The sequence below is a fragment of the Lycorma delicatula genome, chromosome 4 (assembly GCF_047948215.1).
Source record: "Lycorma delicatula isolate Av1 chromosome 4, ASM4794821v1, whole genome shotgun sequence".
In the NCBI taxonomy this organism is placed as follows: domain Eukaryota; kingdom Metazoa; phylum Arthropoda; class Insecta; order Hemiptera; family Fulgoridae; genus Lycorma; species Lycorma delicatula.
The window spans coordinates 178,327,604-178,346,682 of record NC_134458.1 but is presented as its reverse complement, the minus strand read 5'-3'; the positions used below and the strand labels follow the sequence as shown (position 1 = coordinate 178,346,682).

Genomic DNA, 19,079 nt, shown 5'->3' with positions numbered 1-19,079 from the left:
ATCCATCCATACCACATGGGACTTTTAAACTGAGTTGGCTGCTCCAGATTTTGTTCACTGCTTCCAAAATTCATTGAAGGAAGATCCATAGTATTGAGGTATGAGTGTAATAGACTACATATTGCATACAATTACCAAAACTAGCACATAAACTAGATGTAAGATTCCAACAATAAACTCCAATATTATCACCATCATTATTATCACAGATGGTACTAAGAAATTTACCTTTTCAAGGAATTAAAATTATGCTATTTTCTGAAATTCCTATTATAGATTTTACCTACAATTGGTGAATTTTACACAGGTTTTAATTTTCTAAACGAAACAAATCTATATCATACATTTACTTACCTTCAAATAATTATGTTGTCGTTCTTGTTCCGCTTTCAAGTATAAACGTGTCAAACGACCGAGGTTCTTTTTACAAACCGTTTTGTCAACTGTAGCACCACGTCTTATTCTTTCTCTGTTGTAATGAGCTGTATTTGTCCACCAATCAGCTTTCATTTTGACATAACGTAATATCATATTTTCAATAGGGGTTGGTAATCCAGGAACCTACAAGACAAAACATTTAACAATTAAAAATAAGTATGATAGATAATTTCTTAATTTCATATTTTAAAAAAATAATAATAATAAAAGCATACAGATTACACACATGTTCATCTGGTAGGATGATAAGTCTTTAAGATTGCATTTAACTTCGTAATCTCCTATCACTGTACTCACAGAATAATCTACTAACACTATTTGGCCAATGTCTTCTGATGTAGGATATACGTATATAAAATCATCATGCAGATCAATGCACATCACAGTTCAAACAATTTTTTTATTTGTTTTTCTTTCACATAATAAGTGGTAATACCTTAAGATACTTTTTTCACTAACGCAGTTAGTGGGTTAGTCCATATTTAATATCAGAAGTAGAAATTGTAGAAATAGAAATTGTATTCAACTTCTGTTATTTTTAAAATTTTTAAATCATACAACATATAGCATTATGTCATATACAATATTTTCTGTAATAATTAATCACAGAATTAGGTTCGAAATATGATTTAAAAATTCACTCCTTATCAGTTGATGACTGAAACGAATGGGACATCTCAAGAAATAAAAAAAGAAAAGGGACATCAATGGCCTGTCACATTTAACAACTAATTCCTGTGATTACTAAAGTTAGATAATGCATGATACATTTTAGGGGTTATGACAATAGTGATCACTTAGACACTATTAAAAAATAAAATAATTGTTAACATTAACAGAAGTAAACATAATAAAGAAAAGACAACTCCACATAACAAAAATGAACTTAGTGCAACAAAAATAATTCAACAGTAAAAAACAAAACACAAGTCTGAAAAGATAAAATCCTTTTTTATTAACATCTTTCCTCATGAAAAGAGTCTTTTGTATGAAAAAATTTTTTTGTTCTTGAGTTATCAGGCATTCGATTGGCTTTATGTTCTTTTGATCTTTCTGTTCAATGCTCATCTTTTAACTTCAACATAAACCATGCCACAATCTCTCTCACCATGCCACAATCTCTCTCCTATCATAATATGCACTTTCCAACCTTCAACCTAATTTTCAATGTCCCCTTGTAAAAATGTTAAGTCATCTTATCTTAATCTTGGCATTTACTGTATTCTCCATGTTTTGTCACTTAAAATACAATCCATAAAAATATATTTTTAAGAATTTGTTTTGAATTTTAAGTCTACCATTTAAACTAGCAGAGATTTTTGGCATTAAATACTCCTTACTTGTGCCAGTTCATTTTTGTCTATTACATCATACATCCTTTTTTATACTCTTACTTCCTAAATGAAAAATATTTATAATTGGTACAGTGTGTTCCCCTATGTTAATATTTGATTCCTCATTACTCTCCATTCTGACACATCTCATTACTATTGTTTTAGAATTTTTATTTTCAAACTGAATTTCTCTCCCAACAGTAAATCCATATCATTCATATTAATTTCTTTTAACTCATTTTTGCTTTTTGTCAAGTACATTTTCAGCAAATATAATGTACATTTTTAGCTTTATTTTTCTCTGAAATCAACTATTTCTTTTTCTCCCATAGTGCTTGATCAGATAACTTGTTCCTTCTGTACATTTTTTCTGTGCTCCAGCAATCTTTTAATTCTTCTCCTCTGAACAATTAACATCAACCTACATCTCTGACAGTAATACACTTCATCTTCATTTTCCTAAAAGTTCTTTCTGATTTTTCTATATGCCACATCTTCCTTTCCAGTATCTTATTCTCCATCTTACTGCATCTCTTCTTCAACCAGTCTTTCTTTGATATTGTGCAATTTTTATCAGTTTTTTCTGTACTTATGTTAAAATAATTTTACATTATTTTTTTATGGTTCGATACTTACTGCTTCAATCTACTAATAAATATTACTTACAATTTAAACAGCTACATGAATGACTTTTTATAAACTATTTTCTTCATATATCCTTTTTATTTACATCAGCTTCAGCTAAAGATCTCTGAACATAAATCTGTACTCATGCTATACACTTCAGCTTATAAAGAACTTCAATAAGCAACATGCAATTTATACACTGTTCCTTACAATATAGATGAAGTAAATGTAAGAATTAATAGAATATAAAAACTAAATAATCATTACAATAATATTAGCATAATTTATTATTTCAATCAAATACATACCTTCCAAGGAATATTTGCTTTCCAACAACGCCATGCTTCAGACAAATGTTGTAATATTGTACGGGCCTTATTCTGTTTAATGCCTTCAGGCATCATATCAACAATGTCATGCATGACCTGAAAAATAGAAATTAGCTCCTAATTATAACCCATATTACCTAACTATAAGGACTATATAAAAGGATAATTTCTATGTCTATATGTATAATTCTTTTTATCAATACTGAACTATAAACATTGAGATCTCAAATAACTACAATTAAAACTAATTTTTTTTTAAAGTCTGAATTAATGGTAGATATATAGATGTTAAAAATATAAATGAAAGTGTTACAAAAGGAAGCAAGATATAAGTCTCAAACAAATTAATAAATGTTGAATCTAATAAATCTTTTTCATCTGGGCATCATATCTAACATTGGTTTATTCTAACGTTTCCAACAAATGACATTACATTAGTTAAAACATTAATTAAAAAGACTTATTCTAAGACTGCAGTTTTATTGTATTTTTCCATGTTTCACCGCATAAAATACAATTTATAAAAATATCTTTAAGAATTTCTTTTAAATTTTGAGTGTACCTTTAATCTAAAAGAGATTTTTTGCATTAAATTCTCGTTACTTGAGCCAGTCTTATTTTTGTCTACCTTACCTCATATATTCTAATGTTTAATTGTCTAACTAACATCATGTCATTAAAACAGCCTCAAGATTTATTCAAAGGATAAAAAACAGATGAATAAAATTAGAAAGTGCCACAAATGTGGCAGGAATCAAGAAAAAAATCAGATGATTTACATTTAGAGGTCAATAAGCTAACACACAAGGGGGTATCAAATCAAAAATAACCAGAATATGAACATGGCAAGTAACCCTGATGTAGCTGCAAATTTGCTAGGTGTAGCAAGCTTATATTCTGTGACTGTCTGCTAAGTGGCACTGCTCTACATTGTTCATAAGGCACTCCATGTCTGCTTTTCTTAGTGCTTGTTAAATATGTTCTGTAATTTTTGTGATGGATGATCATAAAGAACACAGACAGTCTGAATTAAATTTTGTTTCCTCTAAGGGAAAACAGCTGTTGAAACAGTAGTGATCATTTCAAAATGCTTTTAAAGAGGAAGGTTTATGTATAAAAAAAAACCCATATCTACAATTAATTTTCAAATTTCAGATAAGGGGAAAAGACAAACAAAGATCTGATTGACCTCCCTTACTTAAGAATGATGAAAATCTTGAAAATGTTTACAATGCAATCTACCATGATCGTCATCAGACTACTGAAGAGATCTATAAATCAGCTTACGTTCTTGCCATCACCCAAATTTTAACAGATGATTTGATCATCTGTTAAAAAATGTTTCTGCAAAATTTGTGCCTTATTTGATCAAGATTAGAAAAGCCAGCTGTTTTAACATGTATCATGGTTTGAAGGACCCAATGACCTACTTCAAAAATGTCCACAATTTTTTTTTCTCAAGTTGTGACAAACAAAGACAGTTGGTGCTAGTTATGTTACAAAAATGAAACAACAATCAAGCTACTATAAATCAACAAGTTCACAAAGACAAAAAAAAAGCATGACAAACTAAATCAAATGTGAAGACAATGTTGATTTTTACTTTTTTTTTAAGGTGGATTGTTAATAGAGAATTTGTTCCTCTTGGAAAAACAGTGAATCAGTATTTCTACCTGGATGTGCTGAAGTCATCTGGCAATGTGACAGATTGGTGATGAATTTTTGCCACACAACAATGCCCTGTCCATTCCACCCTCTGTGTCAAACAATTTCTGTCAAACAAAACAAGATGGCCATTGCCCCAAATTCTCACTATCCAGCCAATCTTGCTAAGTGTAACTTTTTTCTTGTTCCTCGGTATAAAAAACTAACTCAAAAGTTAAGCATTTTTAATCTTGGAGGACATCAACGATAAATCACTGCAGGGGTCTTGTGCAATGTTCCTATTCAGGAATTCCAAAACTGTTTCCAGCAGTGGGAAAACCAAAAGGACAATTCCACTAAGTCACATAAAGAGTACCTTGAAAAATATTAAACTTCAGCACGTAAAAGTGATTAAAACAATTTGTTTTTTAACAATTCTGGTTATTTTTGGGTACCTCCTCACACACACAATGTAACAATAAAAATTATTTATTACTTGTCAGTTTACTTCAAAAGATCCAAGACCTTAACTAATATTAATTAGCACATGATGTGTTTTTCATAATTGATAATTATTATTCTAGAGAGGTATTAACCTCTTAAAAATACATAAACCAATATATTATGGACCAGAAAAATAAAATTATCCCATTAGATGAAGGTATAAAACAAGGTAACTACTTTAAAAGTAGTCACTTAGCGCTCACGCACGCGTGCGCACATACACACAAATAAAATCAAGCTAATAAAAGGTTTCAAACATCTTTACCAGGATAAGATCGATTGAGGAAATACAAAAATAAAAATTTTATTCCAGTTAAAGCAAAAATGTATTAATAATATTAATACATATTATGTATTAACATTAAATGAAATTTAAACAATCAAAACACGGTAAATAAATAAGTTCAACTTAATTCCAAGAATCGATTTTCATGGAGATCCTGCATCATCACTTTGTATTTAATTCTATAATTACTCTAAAATAAATTGTTTACATAATTTGTGAATTTTGAATTTGTTGTAAATGTTGTTGTAATATTTTATCAATTTTGAGGTTATCGTGAATGAATACGCAAATTATGCTGTCCAGTACTGGAATGATGTAAAATTTAAAATGTTATTTTCCTTTGTTCTAATGTCATTACTGCCAACTGGGTTTTAAATTCCTTTCAATATTAAATTTTATTAGCACAGTGATCAATAGGAAAATAAATTGAGTTTTCAAAAAAAAAGAATATATATATATATATATATATATAGATAGATTTTAAATTAATTATAATATGAAAAAAATATATATTTACACTTTTTTCCCAATAATTAAATTATAAAATTTATAGTAAATGTCCAGCGCAAATACCCAAAATTACTAAAATTAACAACTCAATCGAGCAAACAATCATTTCATATTGGTTATAATGAAAAGCTTCCAAGATCAGAACTATAAAAAAAGTACCACATTAAAATCTGGTACCATTCCCTTTGAAGTTATCTCTCCTTGTGCAACAATACTTTACTTTACTTAATAATACTTAACTTTTTTAAATATGTAATTTGCACTAACAGTAACAGATTTCTACAATTTTTTTTAACTTGGTTTGGGCGTGTATATTATTAAATAATTATACAAAAGGTCACAAATAACCCACGGGGAGGTGGAATCCCTAATTACAAAATAAATGTTGCGTTGATAAGTAAAATATTTTTGCCTATTAAACATATTACAAAGGTCATTCAATAGGTTCTTAAAAAATACAAGAGATGGTGTTCGTAGTATCGAAAATGGCTTCTAGTAAGTATCTTTAGTAAGCTTCATTTGTTGCTAGAATGCAAATAAAGTTACAGCTGTATCCATCACATGGTTTCATTGTCATAGTCGATTAAAGCAACAAGCTACTGTTTATTTAAAAATGGAAAAAAGTGAGTTTCAAGTGGTGATTAAACACTTACATTTAAAAGGCTTAACACAGAAAGAAATCAAAACTGAGTTGGATGAAGTTCATGGCACATCTGCTCCTGTGTTCGCAACTGTTTACAATTGGGTAAATGAGTTTAAATTGTAAATGAGTTTCAATTTTTCACAAAACATTAGGTGTAAAAAAAATTGTGACAAGATGGGTGTTGTGTTTGCTCTCAGTGGAGAATAAGCGCAATTGTGTGGTCGACTCTGAGGCTGTTTTGGCGCTTTTCCAACGCAATCCTGACAAGTTTCTACATCAATACATAACTGGATGAAACATGGATACAATACTACAATCCAGAGACAAAGGAACAGTCAAAATAGTGAGTTTTTGTAGGCAAATGGGCTCCAAAGGCAAAGATGGTGAAATTGGCTGGCAAGGTGATGGCCACGGTTGTTTGGGATGCACGCGGTATCATCTACACTGATTACTTGGAAAAAGAACAAACAATAACTGGAGAGTATTATGCATCGTTATTGTACTGGTTGACCGAAGAAATCAAGAAAAAACATCAATTGAAAAAGAAAAAAATCCTCTTCCATCAAGACAATGCACAGGTGCACACCTGCGCAGTTTCGATGGCCACAATTATGGAATTAAAGTTCAAATTATTACAATATCTATCATATTCACTGGATTTGGCCCCCAGTGATTTTTTTTTCCAGTTTGAAAAAATGGCTTGGCAGGCAACAGTTCATGTCAAACAAGGAGGTCATCACCCAAACAGATGCTTATTTTGAAGACCTTCTGAAACCCTACTTTTTGGACAGCTTAAAAAAGTTGGAGAAATGCTTGGAAAAGTGCTTAGAAATAAAAGGATATTATGTTGGAAAATAAAAAAAAATCTACACACAATAATTTGTTTATTTATCTTTTTCTAAGGACTTATTGAACAACTCTCGTAAATTTAGCCAATATAACAACGCCCCCTTGGAGCAAAATGCCACATTCCAAATAACAAAATAGCATCTATACAAAATTCAAGTACAATTTCTAATAAAAATAAAATCAACTTACCTTACTCCAAACACAGAATATTTTATTTATACACTAAACTGATCGCTATTTACAAATCATAATCTGTTTACAAAGTTGCTGTACAGTCCAACCTGTACAGCTACTTCATTTTCATCAGCATCAGAACTGTCATTATCACTTGCACCTAATACAATACTATCATTACCACTAATTTCCCCTGAATCTTCAATGTCTGATTCAGGATTAGATACAGAATTATTTGATCATCACAAATAAAAGATTTAGCCATTACAACACTAAGCACTACTTATATGTGGAACTAACCGCTCGGCCCAGCTTCGCCGGACCTCCCAGCCAGGCCGCGCTTTGGTTTTCCAGGTTTCCAAAGTTCTTTTTTCAACTGGAAAATGTCACTTGTGGTTCCTGATAGAAGCGACAATAGAGGCTCAGGTGGCAAATCAATGTTGAGCAATTTAACTTTTCTGCTTGCAGCAGATTCCTTGTGATTCGTTTTTGAATGTAAGTGCAGAACAATATGGGCACTCTTTGTCCATTTTTCCAATTGCGACACTTGAATGAGCGGAATAATCATAGTTGGCATCGTAATGATAGGCGCATTCTTTCAATTCAATGCCTGATGCCCGCCTAGATTGAGCAGTTCATGATCGTGTCAATCATAGTCGCTCCTCTCGTTCTGCCATTGTTTCTGTTAATCGGGCTTTAGCTGCGCGAGTTCGGACGCCTTCTAATCGCATTTCCTGTTCCTCAGTTGTTTCAGTCGAGCGGGATTGATCTGTGCGTATTCGGTCGCTTTCTAAACGTATTTCCCGTTGCTCAATTGTTTCAGTCAAATGGGATTTGGCTGTGTGTATTCAGTCGCTTTCCAATCTTGACTGTCTTTCATCTTCAGTCTCTGCTGCACGAACAGTTTTCATCATACATGCTTTTTTTGTATTTCTCCCAATTGAAGAATGACTTTTAGGCATGGTATGATGTTTTGAAAAAAAATCACAGAATTTAAAAAATTGCAGTTAAATACTTTACACACTTTAAATTAGTAACACATACATGACAAACAAAAGAAGCTATTTATTTATGTTTTTAAACAGCTGTAAAAAATTGTAAATGGATGAATCGTAAAAATTACATAAGCAGGTGCACTAAATCAATTGAAACTTAGGAATAACTTAACATTAAAACTTCAGCCCTTTTCAAAATTGATCAATTCAATGTTGAAAAAGAATGTTAGCGAAAAATTAAATTTGTCTAACTTGATAACGCCAAATCGCATGAAAAATATAGATAGCCTACGTTAAAAATAATTTCATACGACTCGGCCATTATAAAAACCTAATTTCTCTGCCACCTCTGATTTAAATCTCCTACCAGCAATATAAAGAATCTACAAAAAAAAGTACTTTGCTATTATCACAATCGTTAAAGTGTCGTCAAAACTGGAACTCGAATCCGCATCGAATTGAAAAAACAAACTAAAATCACATGAAATTTAACTTTTAAAGCATGCGAACAGATGAATCCAATGTTGTAAAAATGGAAAAAAGTAACTTTAATGCCGATAACTCGCAACCGTTATGTCGGAGGTCCAAAAAAATTAGCCATGTTCACCACAGGGCTTCAAAGTGTAGGTGTGCAAAATTTTAGACAAATCTGTCTGGTAGTTCTCAAGTTAAGTTGAAACAGACAGACAAACAAACATTGATTTTTATATATATAGATAACATAACCTAAACGCTTCTCTCAGATAGCACATTGAATACAATTCAAGAAAGTAACAAAAAACACAGCCTTCTGAATGTATTATCGTTGGTAAATAAAAAGTACCTTAAATTCATAACAGAGTGTGTTACTAATATTAACAAAACGAACATTCATGTACGGTCTTACTAAAGAAGAAGGGGCTTAGTAAGGAAGAAGGTACATTTGCAATGTACCAGTATGTACATCGCCATACAGACATATGGCACCAATTACTGGTTCATTCGTAGGGATTAAAAGGTTAATTGTAACATTTCATGCACTTTTAAATGAGTTAAAACACAGTACACAGTAAAATAACCAAAATATATCCAAGTCTAACATGAACCACTTATATGAAAACATCAGAGAAAATTAAACTTTTTAAAATTAAACTAATTAAAATTTACTTTTAAAACTACATGTTGATAACACTAACACTGATTTTATGAACAGTTATTATCTTTTATGAGTACATACAACACCAAAATGAATGACTTTTATAAACACTTTTATTTACATATACCATTTGTACTTACTAATAAGACTTAAAAAAGTAAATACTTACAGAGGCACGAAGTTCTAAATCAAAGTGGCTTTCAACTCGCTGTTTTGTAACAGTTTTTGCAACTCCCTTTGAATGTCTACCTTCAAACTGACGTGAAAGCAGGTTACCCAACCAGCGTTCTAACAAAGGAGTGATACCTCTCATAAAGAATAACCAAACTCTCCATCCAGGCGCCCAAATACCACATCCAGGTCCTTTACCAACTGGCCCCTGTAATTTAAATTAATATACAATTACAATAATAACAATTTTAATTACTTCAATTTTACAGCAAATAAAATATTCTTTTAATGAAAATGACAATACACATATGAATTAATTATATCAAATTGAAACTGTATTACAAATAGTTTATAATACAGAACTATTTTTGTATCACAAATCCACAGGAATATATATTTGAAGAATTAGCATGGATGTTGAAAACCATATCATAAAATGTTGTAGTTACACATGTACTTCATTTTTCATATGTATACATATGTCATCAAAATCAACAAATTAATGTATAGATTATATACAATATGACATTATTAACATTGAGTAGTAAGATAATTTTAAATATAGTTTCCTCAATATTTTATATACAGAATTTCAAAAATTATCCAGCAAGATTTTATTTATTTTAAAAATATAAAAAGATTAAGATTAAATTCAAACAAATTACACCAACAAAAAAATGAAGTTTTCATTTTGAAATGTTTGCTATTTTTGTTGATATAATATAATTGAAATTCTAATAGAATTAGAATAACTGTATTTAATAACTGAACACCTATTGGAGTGAAAGGTTTAACAGACTTTGTTTCTTGAAAAAATAAATCCATAATGCAATAATGATATCATTCCTCTCAGAAAACAGCTCTGACTGTTTCCTTAACTGCTTTAAATATGTTACACCCACAAAAGAGCACAAGATGCTCATGGGCTACATTATACACTTCTCACCAATTTCCTACTTATAATTTTGGAAAACTGCCAGAGTCTACAGCCTTCAATTACAATTGATAATATAATGTCACTTATAACAATATAAAAATTTTTTTAAAAATTTGATTTTGTAAAGAAATATTTTTTCTAAATTCCACTGTTTAACACTAAATTTAATACTAACCGTATTAAATCTGTAGTAAATAAGATGTTTTAAGTCTTTACACATCCTGATTTGCCTCATTAATTTGTACTTATAACGATACATTCCTGTCAATTGCCCAACATGTGCAAATACATACTGTAAACCATCAGCTAACTGGAAAGCATCAACATTGTTCAATCTGTACTGAACATGAGAATCGATTATCAATTTTGTCAGTCGCAAAATTTCTCTGCATAAATGGAATGCTGAAACATTTTTAAAAAAATATTAATTATCAAGTACATAATTTATATAATAAAATAACAAAGAATAAGTTGCACTAAACAATTAAAAAAAAAAATCAACTTTATACATATATAAACTGTTTTCAACATCATCAATTGACAAAGAATGGCAATGGTAATAAAAATTACCCAATCACTGCAAACATATATTTATCTCTACTAACATTGCTTTTGACAGTACAATTTGAAAGTGAAAAGATAGCATAAATTGTAAACTAAAATTCCAACTTAGACTGGCATCTGCATGCCAGTATTTTAACATATTCTGTACTAAGTGGTTTATATTAAGAAAATTTACTATTTTACAGAAATTAATCTTTTTAAGAGGTAGTTTATTTAAATTCTATTAAATAAACTACCTGGTGCAGAATATTGAGATAAGACATATCTTACCTTAATTTTTCATGAAAGTATTTTTGCAGGATCCCACTTCCTCAGTCATGATTGAAATTATTCCATCATTGTATAATTAAAAAAACAACAATTACTAAACTAATGATAATTTCATATCAATTTAAACAAGTGCTTTCCATCATTGTATAATTAAAAAAACAACAATTACTAAACTAATGATAATTTCATATCAATTTAAACAAGTGCTACTACCTGTTGCAGTTTTTATAAAAAGTCAGTCTTAGACACTGTCTGATGGTTTATCAAATTGAAATTTTGTTTGTATTTATACAAGTAATACTTTTCTAATAATTTAGTTTTGTAATCTTCGTTAATTTCTAATATTTCTAAATTTGTATTATTATCAGAAATAAAATGTTTATTGTTTATTAGATGGTCTGCCATATTAGATAAACCGAATTTATTACTACTGTAATTTCTATAATGTTCAAGAAATCTAATTTTAAAAGATCTATTTGTATTTCCTGTATAAATAGCATCGAAATGATTACATTTAATTTTATAAATTCTATGATTATTTTATTATATTTTTTAAATATTTTATTAATTAGTTATTAGATTTGTATGCTGGTTTAAGTATTTCTTTATTGTAAATTTTAGTAATGTTTTTAGTGATAATGTTAGTGTATAAATATTTTATGTATATTTATTCAATCTTTTATGTCTTATTATGTATTAGTAGTAAAGAAGTTATTTTGTTATTGTGTTTTGATAGTTGTTTTTTATAAATACTACCAATTAGTAGTAGTATCATACCTAATCTTAACCGCTATAGGTTTTATAATATTTATTTAATTATTTAATTTTTCTTTGTTATTATGTGTGTATTTGATTGCTCTATTAATCATATTTTAGTGTTAAATTTTAAGAGACTGAGGGTGGTTTGATTTTTTATGAATTGTTATATTACAACATATATATTATATTATATATTGTAGGTTTTCTGCTTACTACTTATGTTTCAATTTGGTTGTCCTTGTTTATTTCAATATTGATATCTAAATAATTTAACAATCTTATCCATTTCATTATATTATATCATTATCTATTTCAAATGTGAAGTTTAAATTTTCATTATAAAAATTTAATTTGATTAATATTATATGTTCATTATTTATTACTGGATTATATATAATGAAAATATCATCAAAATACTGCTTCCATATCAAAATTTTATGTGGACGAGTGATTCTATGTACTCATTTACAAAAAAAAATTATCGATTATTTCAATCATAACTGAGGATACAATTTCCTACAAAAGTACTTTCTCAAAAAATTAAGTTACGTCTCATCGCAATATTCTGTACTAGGTGGTTTATTTAATAAAATTTAATATATTAAAAAAAAAAAAAATATATATATATATATGTAATAATTTTTACATGATCAATAAAAACCTTTTTTTTAGCAAGATTTTTAACAATAAAGTTGCATGAACTAGGAAAATTAATAACTTTTCAGTTAAAAAGTGCTGTTTTAATATTTTTGTAATTTTTCAAGATTTTTTTAATAAAGAAAGTAACCTCTCTTTTTAATTAATTAAAAATATTTACTTCCTGACAAAAAGAGTATTTTTTTAAATTGAAATAAAGATAATACACACTGTTTTCATCTCTGAAAATATTATCTGTTTTAACACATTGTTTAGTTAGTGTTCATTAAGTTCCTCAATTAGCAGAAACATTTTTAAAAATATACAATCCAAAACAACCTCAAAACAAACATCACAACTAACATAACAAATCCCATGAAAAAAATATATTTTGGTGAAACCATCCCCACGAATAAACTTAACACATAGTGGATTATTTGTTGCAGATCCTACACATTATACATAAAATCAATACTTAATTTAATAACAAAACAGAAAACATATGATGAAATGTCACAAGATCTGAACGTATTATTCCACCAGATACTTATGCATCAAATTAAATATGAAGCAACATAGTAACACTTTCCAGATATAATTTTTATTTAATTTATTTTTATTACTAAATTTAGCAATTCTTAACAAATTTAAAAACAAAGAATTAAAATTATTACTACACTTTAAATTACCATTTCCAAAACGTGACTTCTTTCTTTCCTTTGTAGTCAATGTTTTTACAGGTTTTAAATTAAAATTGTAATCAAGATGAAGATAATTCAAATTTTTACGATGAATAAGTAAATTCAACATATTGTAACCTTGACGACAAACTTGTAATCCTGCCTCTACCCAGTCTAATGTTGTACTTTGGAAGAATTTTGTCGCCTTAAATGAACGGAATAAATACCTGTAAAATGTTAAAATATTGTTAAAAGTTTTCATTTAAGTAAAAAGATTAATATTAAAAAATAACGACTTATTAACTAATCAAAAATAATCAATTTAAAAAGGTAAATACTATTTTTATAAACACAACCCCCCCCTGTTTCATGAAATAATTCTCTATATAATAAATGCATAATCTACACAAATAAAAAGTATAAAATATACCCTAACAGGGGAATCCCATTCTTAGTCACATCATATAAAATTCTTTCAAAAATGATTCTCAATAAGATCAGTTCACAACTCAAGAAAGAACTAGGAGAATACCAGGGAGGGTTTCAGACCCTGAAGGAACTGTCCAGACCAGATTATGAGTCTCAAGCTAATAATGGATTACAAGAGGAAAAGAAACAGACATGGTGATAAAATTTGTAGACTTGAAGGAAGCTTATGACTGCATCCATAGAGAATCCCTACTAAAAATTCTAAGACAACTCATACTACATACCAAATTAATAAACATGATAAAACTGACCTCACAAACATTAAGTTGAAGGTAATATTCAGAGGCAAGCTCTCGGAACAATTTGAGATCAAAACAGGACTGCGCCAAGGTGATGGGCTCTCACTGATAATATTCAACTATGCTCTAGAAATGGTAATGAAACAATGGCTCAAAAAATGCCTCCCCAAAAGTTAAAATTAGCTGAAAAATCAAAACAAACTCTCTTGGTTTCACGAATGACTTGCCAATGCTAGCAAATGACATCGATCAATCTAAATCACAGATATTAGAATTTCAAAAAACATTACCAATAAAATTGGCCTCAAATATCATTCGAAAAGACAGAAATTATGCCCCAAAATCCAACACAATTAAATGAACTAAACATAAACGGTAATAAAAACAAAATAGTAACCCAATTTAGATACCTCAGAGAAATGATAACAACCTAAATGAAAAAACCTCGATCCAAATAAGAAGAAACATACTAGCTAATGCTCAAAAATTAACCTGGTCCAGTTACAATAAAAAATGCCTATCAATAAACGCAAAAATACGATGCTACAACACAGTTATAAACCCAGAAGCCACTTACGCAGCAGAAAACTCTTCCAGCTGAATGAACAAAGACAGGCTACAAAAAATCAAAAGAACCGGAAGAACCTGCATCAATAAATAGTTCCAGAAAGACAGGCAGTGGTGGATTGTGCCCAATAAAGCCGTGTACATAGAATTAAAACCCACCACCGATACTATGTGTAAGAGGAGACTAGGATTCTTTGGCCATATCATTAGGATGCAGGATTCCAAGACTTCTGAAACAGCTGGTAAAGTACAATCTCAACTCAAAAAACACCAAAACAGGATGCAGATGGATCAGAGAAATAAGTGAGGATCTGAAGGAAATTGGCCTTACACCAGAAGACACCACACATAAAATAAAATTAAACAACAAAATTAAGAAAAAAATCACTTATTTCACACTCACAAGAAAAAACTAACACGAATATTTGCAATACTAGAAAGGGCACGAAGATCGGAACATATGAAAAAGTACTGAGAGGACCACAAGGTCCCATCAGACTTGGATAATGGACTAGATAATGCGGTCATAAAAAATAATAATAATAAGCGCAAAATTTGATAACATTAAAGAAACAGTAGATGAAACGTTTAAATTTGAATTTTTTTATAATGAACATCATAGAAAAGACATACTGTGAATTTTAATTTACATGTAATATGCACTTATAATATGATGCACTTATAATATGCACTTATAATATATGCACTTATAATATGCATTTAAAAATATGATTTCATGCTACTGCTAATTCTCTTAGAATGGTGAGGTACTAAGTAGCAAAAAAGTTATGTACAGGTAAACAAAGAGATCAGAGAAGACGGGAAAAGCCAAGGTAAGATAGATAAGAGATAGAGAGCAGAAGTGAGAAAAGATTAGAAGGCTATTGAAAAGGAAGTTTTATTTTACAACTTTAATTGTGATACATGTATATGTAACACACAAACATACTAATTTCAACCAAAAACATGAACTACCTCTAAATAAACTTAAGAATAGGTAAAACTTATCTAGATAAAAATAGTATAATCTATTTAAAGTACAATAAAAAATAATCACAGGCAAACATGAAACAAACACATTATCAACATTATTTATCTTTAATAATTTAAATGTTTCTCAACCTAATAAAACCTATTATGCAACTTCTAGAGTTAATACCCCATATTGTAATATTTTTTTTATCTTTATTTTGAATTTGTCATATAATATTATAGTACATATTTTTCCCCATCAGATTTAATTTTGATAAATATCTTAAAAAAAAAGCTACAGGAAACACTGGAAAAAAAACAAAGATTATAAGCTATCTTTAAAGACAAAAATAATAGTATAAATTTAATTTACATTAATAATTATAATTTAATATAATACATTTGCTTCGTAAGTATATGACAGTTATTCAAAAAAAGACTTGAACATTTTAAATTATGTGTCTGCATATGGTGTACTCGGGCCAACATGCATACCTAGCGGCATATCTTTGTAACATATTACCTTTTACTGGGTTTCTGATCTACGCATTTCTGATCTGAGTAACTACCTACCGAATAAGGTAGTACATAAGCTAATCTGTGGTACAGATTAGTGAGAAAGCAAAAATGAAGGAGTTGGAGAAACAACCCATCTGTGTGGAACTAAGGAAAACTTTCACAGAAATATTCCAAATGCTTAACCAAGCATACAAGCATGATTACATGAACCAAACACAGTGCTATAATTGGTTTAAGACTATTAAAGAGGGCAGAAGTTCAGTTGCTGAAGATGCAAGGTCCAGATGACCTTCCACATCAACAGACAACCAACATGTTCAGAGAGAGCACTCTGTAATTCATCAAAATTGCGTTTAACTATCCATGAGGTTGCTAAAGCAGTTGGCATAAATGTAAGATCTTGCCATTAAATCCTAACTGAAAAACTTACAATGCATTGCATCAGTACAAAATTCATGCCACATTTGTTGACAGATGACCAGAAGCTGAATCAAGTTGAAATCGGTCAGGAATTGCTTACAAATCCAAAACCAGAAGCAACTTCCTCAAGAACATCTTAATGTTTTAAGCAACATTTCACACAGATGTGTTTTTCCCCCAATTCCTTAACTTTTGCTTTTTCACTAATCTGATGAGCAGCTAATGCACGACCTCACTCACTTAGTAGTTACTCAAAAACTAACGCATAGATCAGAACCCAATAAAAGGCAATATGTTACCAAGATATGCCACTAGGTGCGCACAGTGGCTGGAACATGCCATCCGAACAATGGCAGTACAATTTAAAAAGTTTGGTCTTTTTTTTTAAAAAACCTTGTACATATCTTTTTTAATTATAGACAACAGCCTATTACTTTTTTAAAACTTTTAATTGTTAAAACAATATTAAATACAACCCTGTAATTAAACCTTCCTAGGAATACAAAATAACTAACATAAACTCAGAAAGGAAAAGGAAAAAATTACTTCTCTACATCTTGCCTTACACATAATCATGTTAAGAACTCACCTTTTCTTTTGTGGTTTCGGAGGTCGGTGTTTTAAAGCATTCAAAACAAAATACTTCAGAAGTTTTTGATAACTGACTCTGACCTTAACTGGTTGACCAGGAGGAACGTGTTCTCTGTACCAAGTCTTCACCAATGGGATATCAATTGCTCTACGACATCGACCTGTAGGTATAAGAAATAAGAAATATGAAATAAAACATAAATCTATCATTTTTAGGCTCATTATACTATACTAACTACTAGATAACAATAAATTTATACAGTGTTCCAGGACGTACTCCCAGAACTTCAGGTACCGATTCAGAATTAGCAGCCAATGGAACAGATTTACATGTGACAACTGTTAGCTGGCAGACAAGCTTTCTGTCAAGCTGCAAGAAGTCAGCATCTAAGAGTTGTCACATGTAAATCTGTTCCATTGGCTGCTAATTCTATGTTTAAATCCATAGCAGAAATTTTGTATCAAGTTACTTTTCCTAACTAATAACAGATTCTGTGTTTGAGTAGTTTTTCTTATACAATCACATTTGCCTTTCCTTTGAGATGAAAAGGAACCAGTTTCTTTAAATTGTTTTAAAATAGCATTCACTGTTCCTAGTCCAATACCACAGTCAGAAGCTATTTTTTGCTGTTGTTGTTGTTGTCATACTTGTATGCTCAGAAAGAGAAACAATTTTCTAATGCCTTCTTGGAGTTACATCCATTATTATATATTCAAGACACTCAGAACAAAAAAATATGACTTCACAATAAAAAATGAAATAAAGTTTCACAAAATACTATTTATAACATCAAAATTGCTAAATAACCAAAAAAACAACAACCTCACTTACACTAACAAGTTAAATACAAAATTCTTGCAGCCGGACAGAAAGTTCGTCAGCCAACTAAAAATCACCTTTAACACTAGCAATATGCAAGAAAAAAAGGCAATTGTGGGCCACAGCACATGCTAACTGGAGCAAAGCAGACTAGAAAAATGTTGTTTTCTGACAAGTCACATTTTTATGTTCATGGCAAAGGGTTCCATACGTTAAAAAGCATCAGATGAAAATACATCACCACTCATACCCAACAACCAGTTAAACATCCCCAGAAAAAATATACTGTTTTACATTTATTTAAAGGCCCTCCTTGTTCATTACTTTCAGTAGATTATATGTTGAAAAGTGTTGGATAGATCAAGATTCTGGAAGAAAGGGTTGTGACAATTTCAAAAAGCAACGGAATGTTCCAACAAGATTTGGCATCATGCCATACTGCCAAAAACATGGAAAAATGTTTTGAAGGATGAAACATTAAAGTGCTCTCATGGCCAGGTAACTTCCCAGACTTAAACCCAATTGAACATTTTTAGGCAATAGTCAAAAAACTACTCTCAAAAATGAATTTTACCACAAAAATTGATTTCATTAAAACAATACCAGCAAGGTTTCATGATGAAGAGGCCAAAAAAATGTGTAGTACAATTGTTGAATTGATACCAAATCATGTACATAAAGTGAGAACAAAGGAGGAGATATTAATAATAACTAGATATTCAAATATTGTACATGTATGATTTTTTTTCTAAATAAAGCTAATTTTCATTAAATAACATCTGTGCTCAGATTATTTGCACACTACTGTATAATTACAATCACCTTTCTGATTTCTAACTAGCAGAATTGAACAAAGTTCTTTCCTCAAACTAATTCTAAGTCTAAGAAGTTATTCACTCTATGGGTATTATCTACTGGTAGACAACTAAACTACACCTTTCATACTTTAAGAACAAGCTCTTTCACATGATATAATT

The 19,079-nt window shown here is 29.8% G+C and overlaps 1 protein-coding gene across 2 annotated transcripts in view; it reads right to left on the bottom strand.

Moving 5' to 3' along the window:
- Prp8 (pre-mRNA processing factor 8) overlaps window positions 1-19,079 on the bottom strand; it is a 108,037-nt gene that overhangs the window by 54,888 nt on the left and 34,070 nt on the right. For both annotated transcript variants that reach the window (XM_075364769.1, XM_075364770.1), the window contains 6 exons: window positions 17,281-17,443; window positions 13,495-13,712; window positions 10,752-10,978; window positions 9,638-9,847; window positions 2,708-2,824; window positions 355-561 (listed from right to left, as the gene is read on the bottom strand). In XM_075364769.1, coding sequence (XP_075220884.1) covers window positions 355-561; window positions 2,708-2,824; window positions 9,638-9,847; window positions 10,752-10,978; window positions 13,495-13,712; window positions 17,281-17,443 — 1,142 coding nt within the window. The remainder of the gene's footprint in view (window positions 1-354; window positions 562-2,707; window positions 2,825-9,637; window positions 9,848-10,751; window positions 10,979-13,494; window positions 13,713-17,280; window positions 17,444-19,079) is intronic.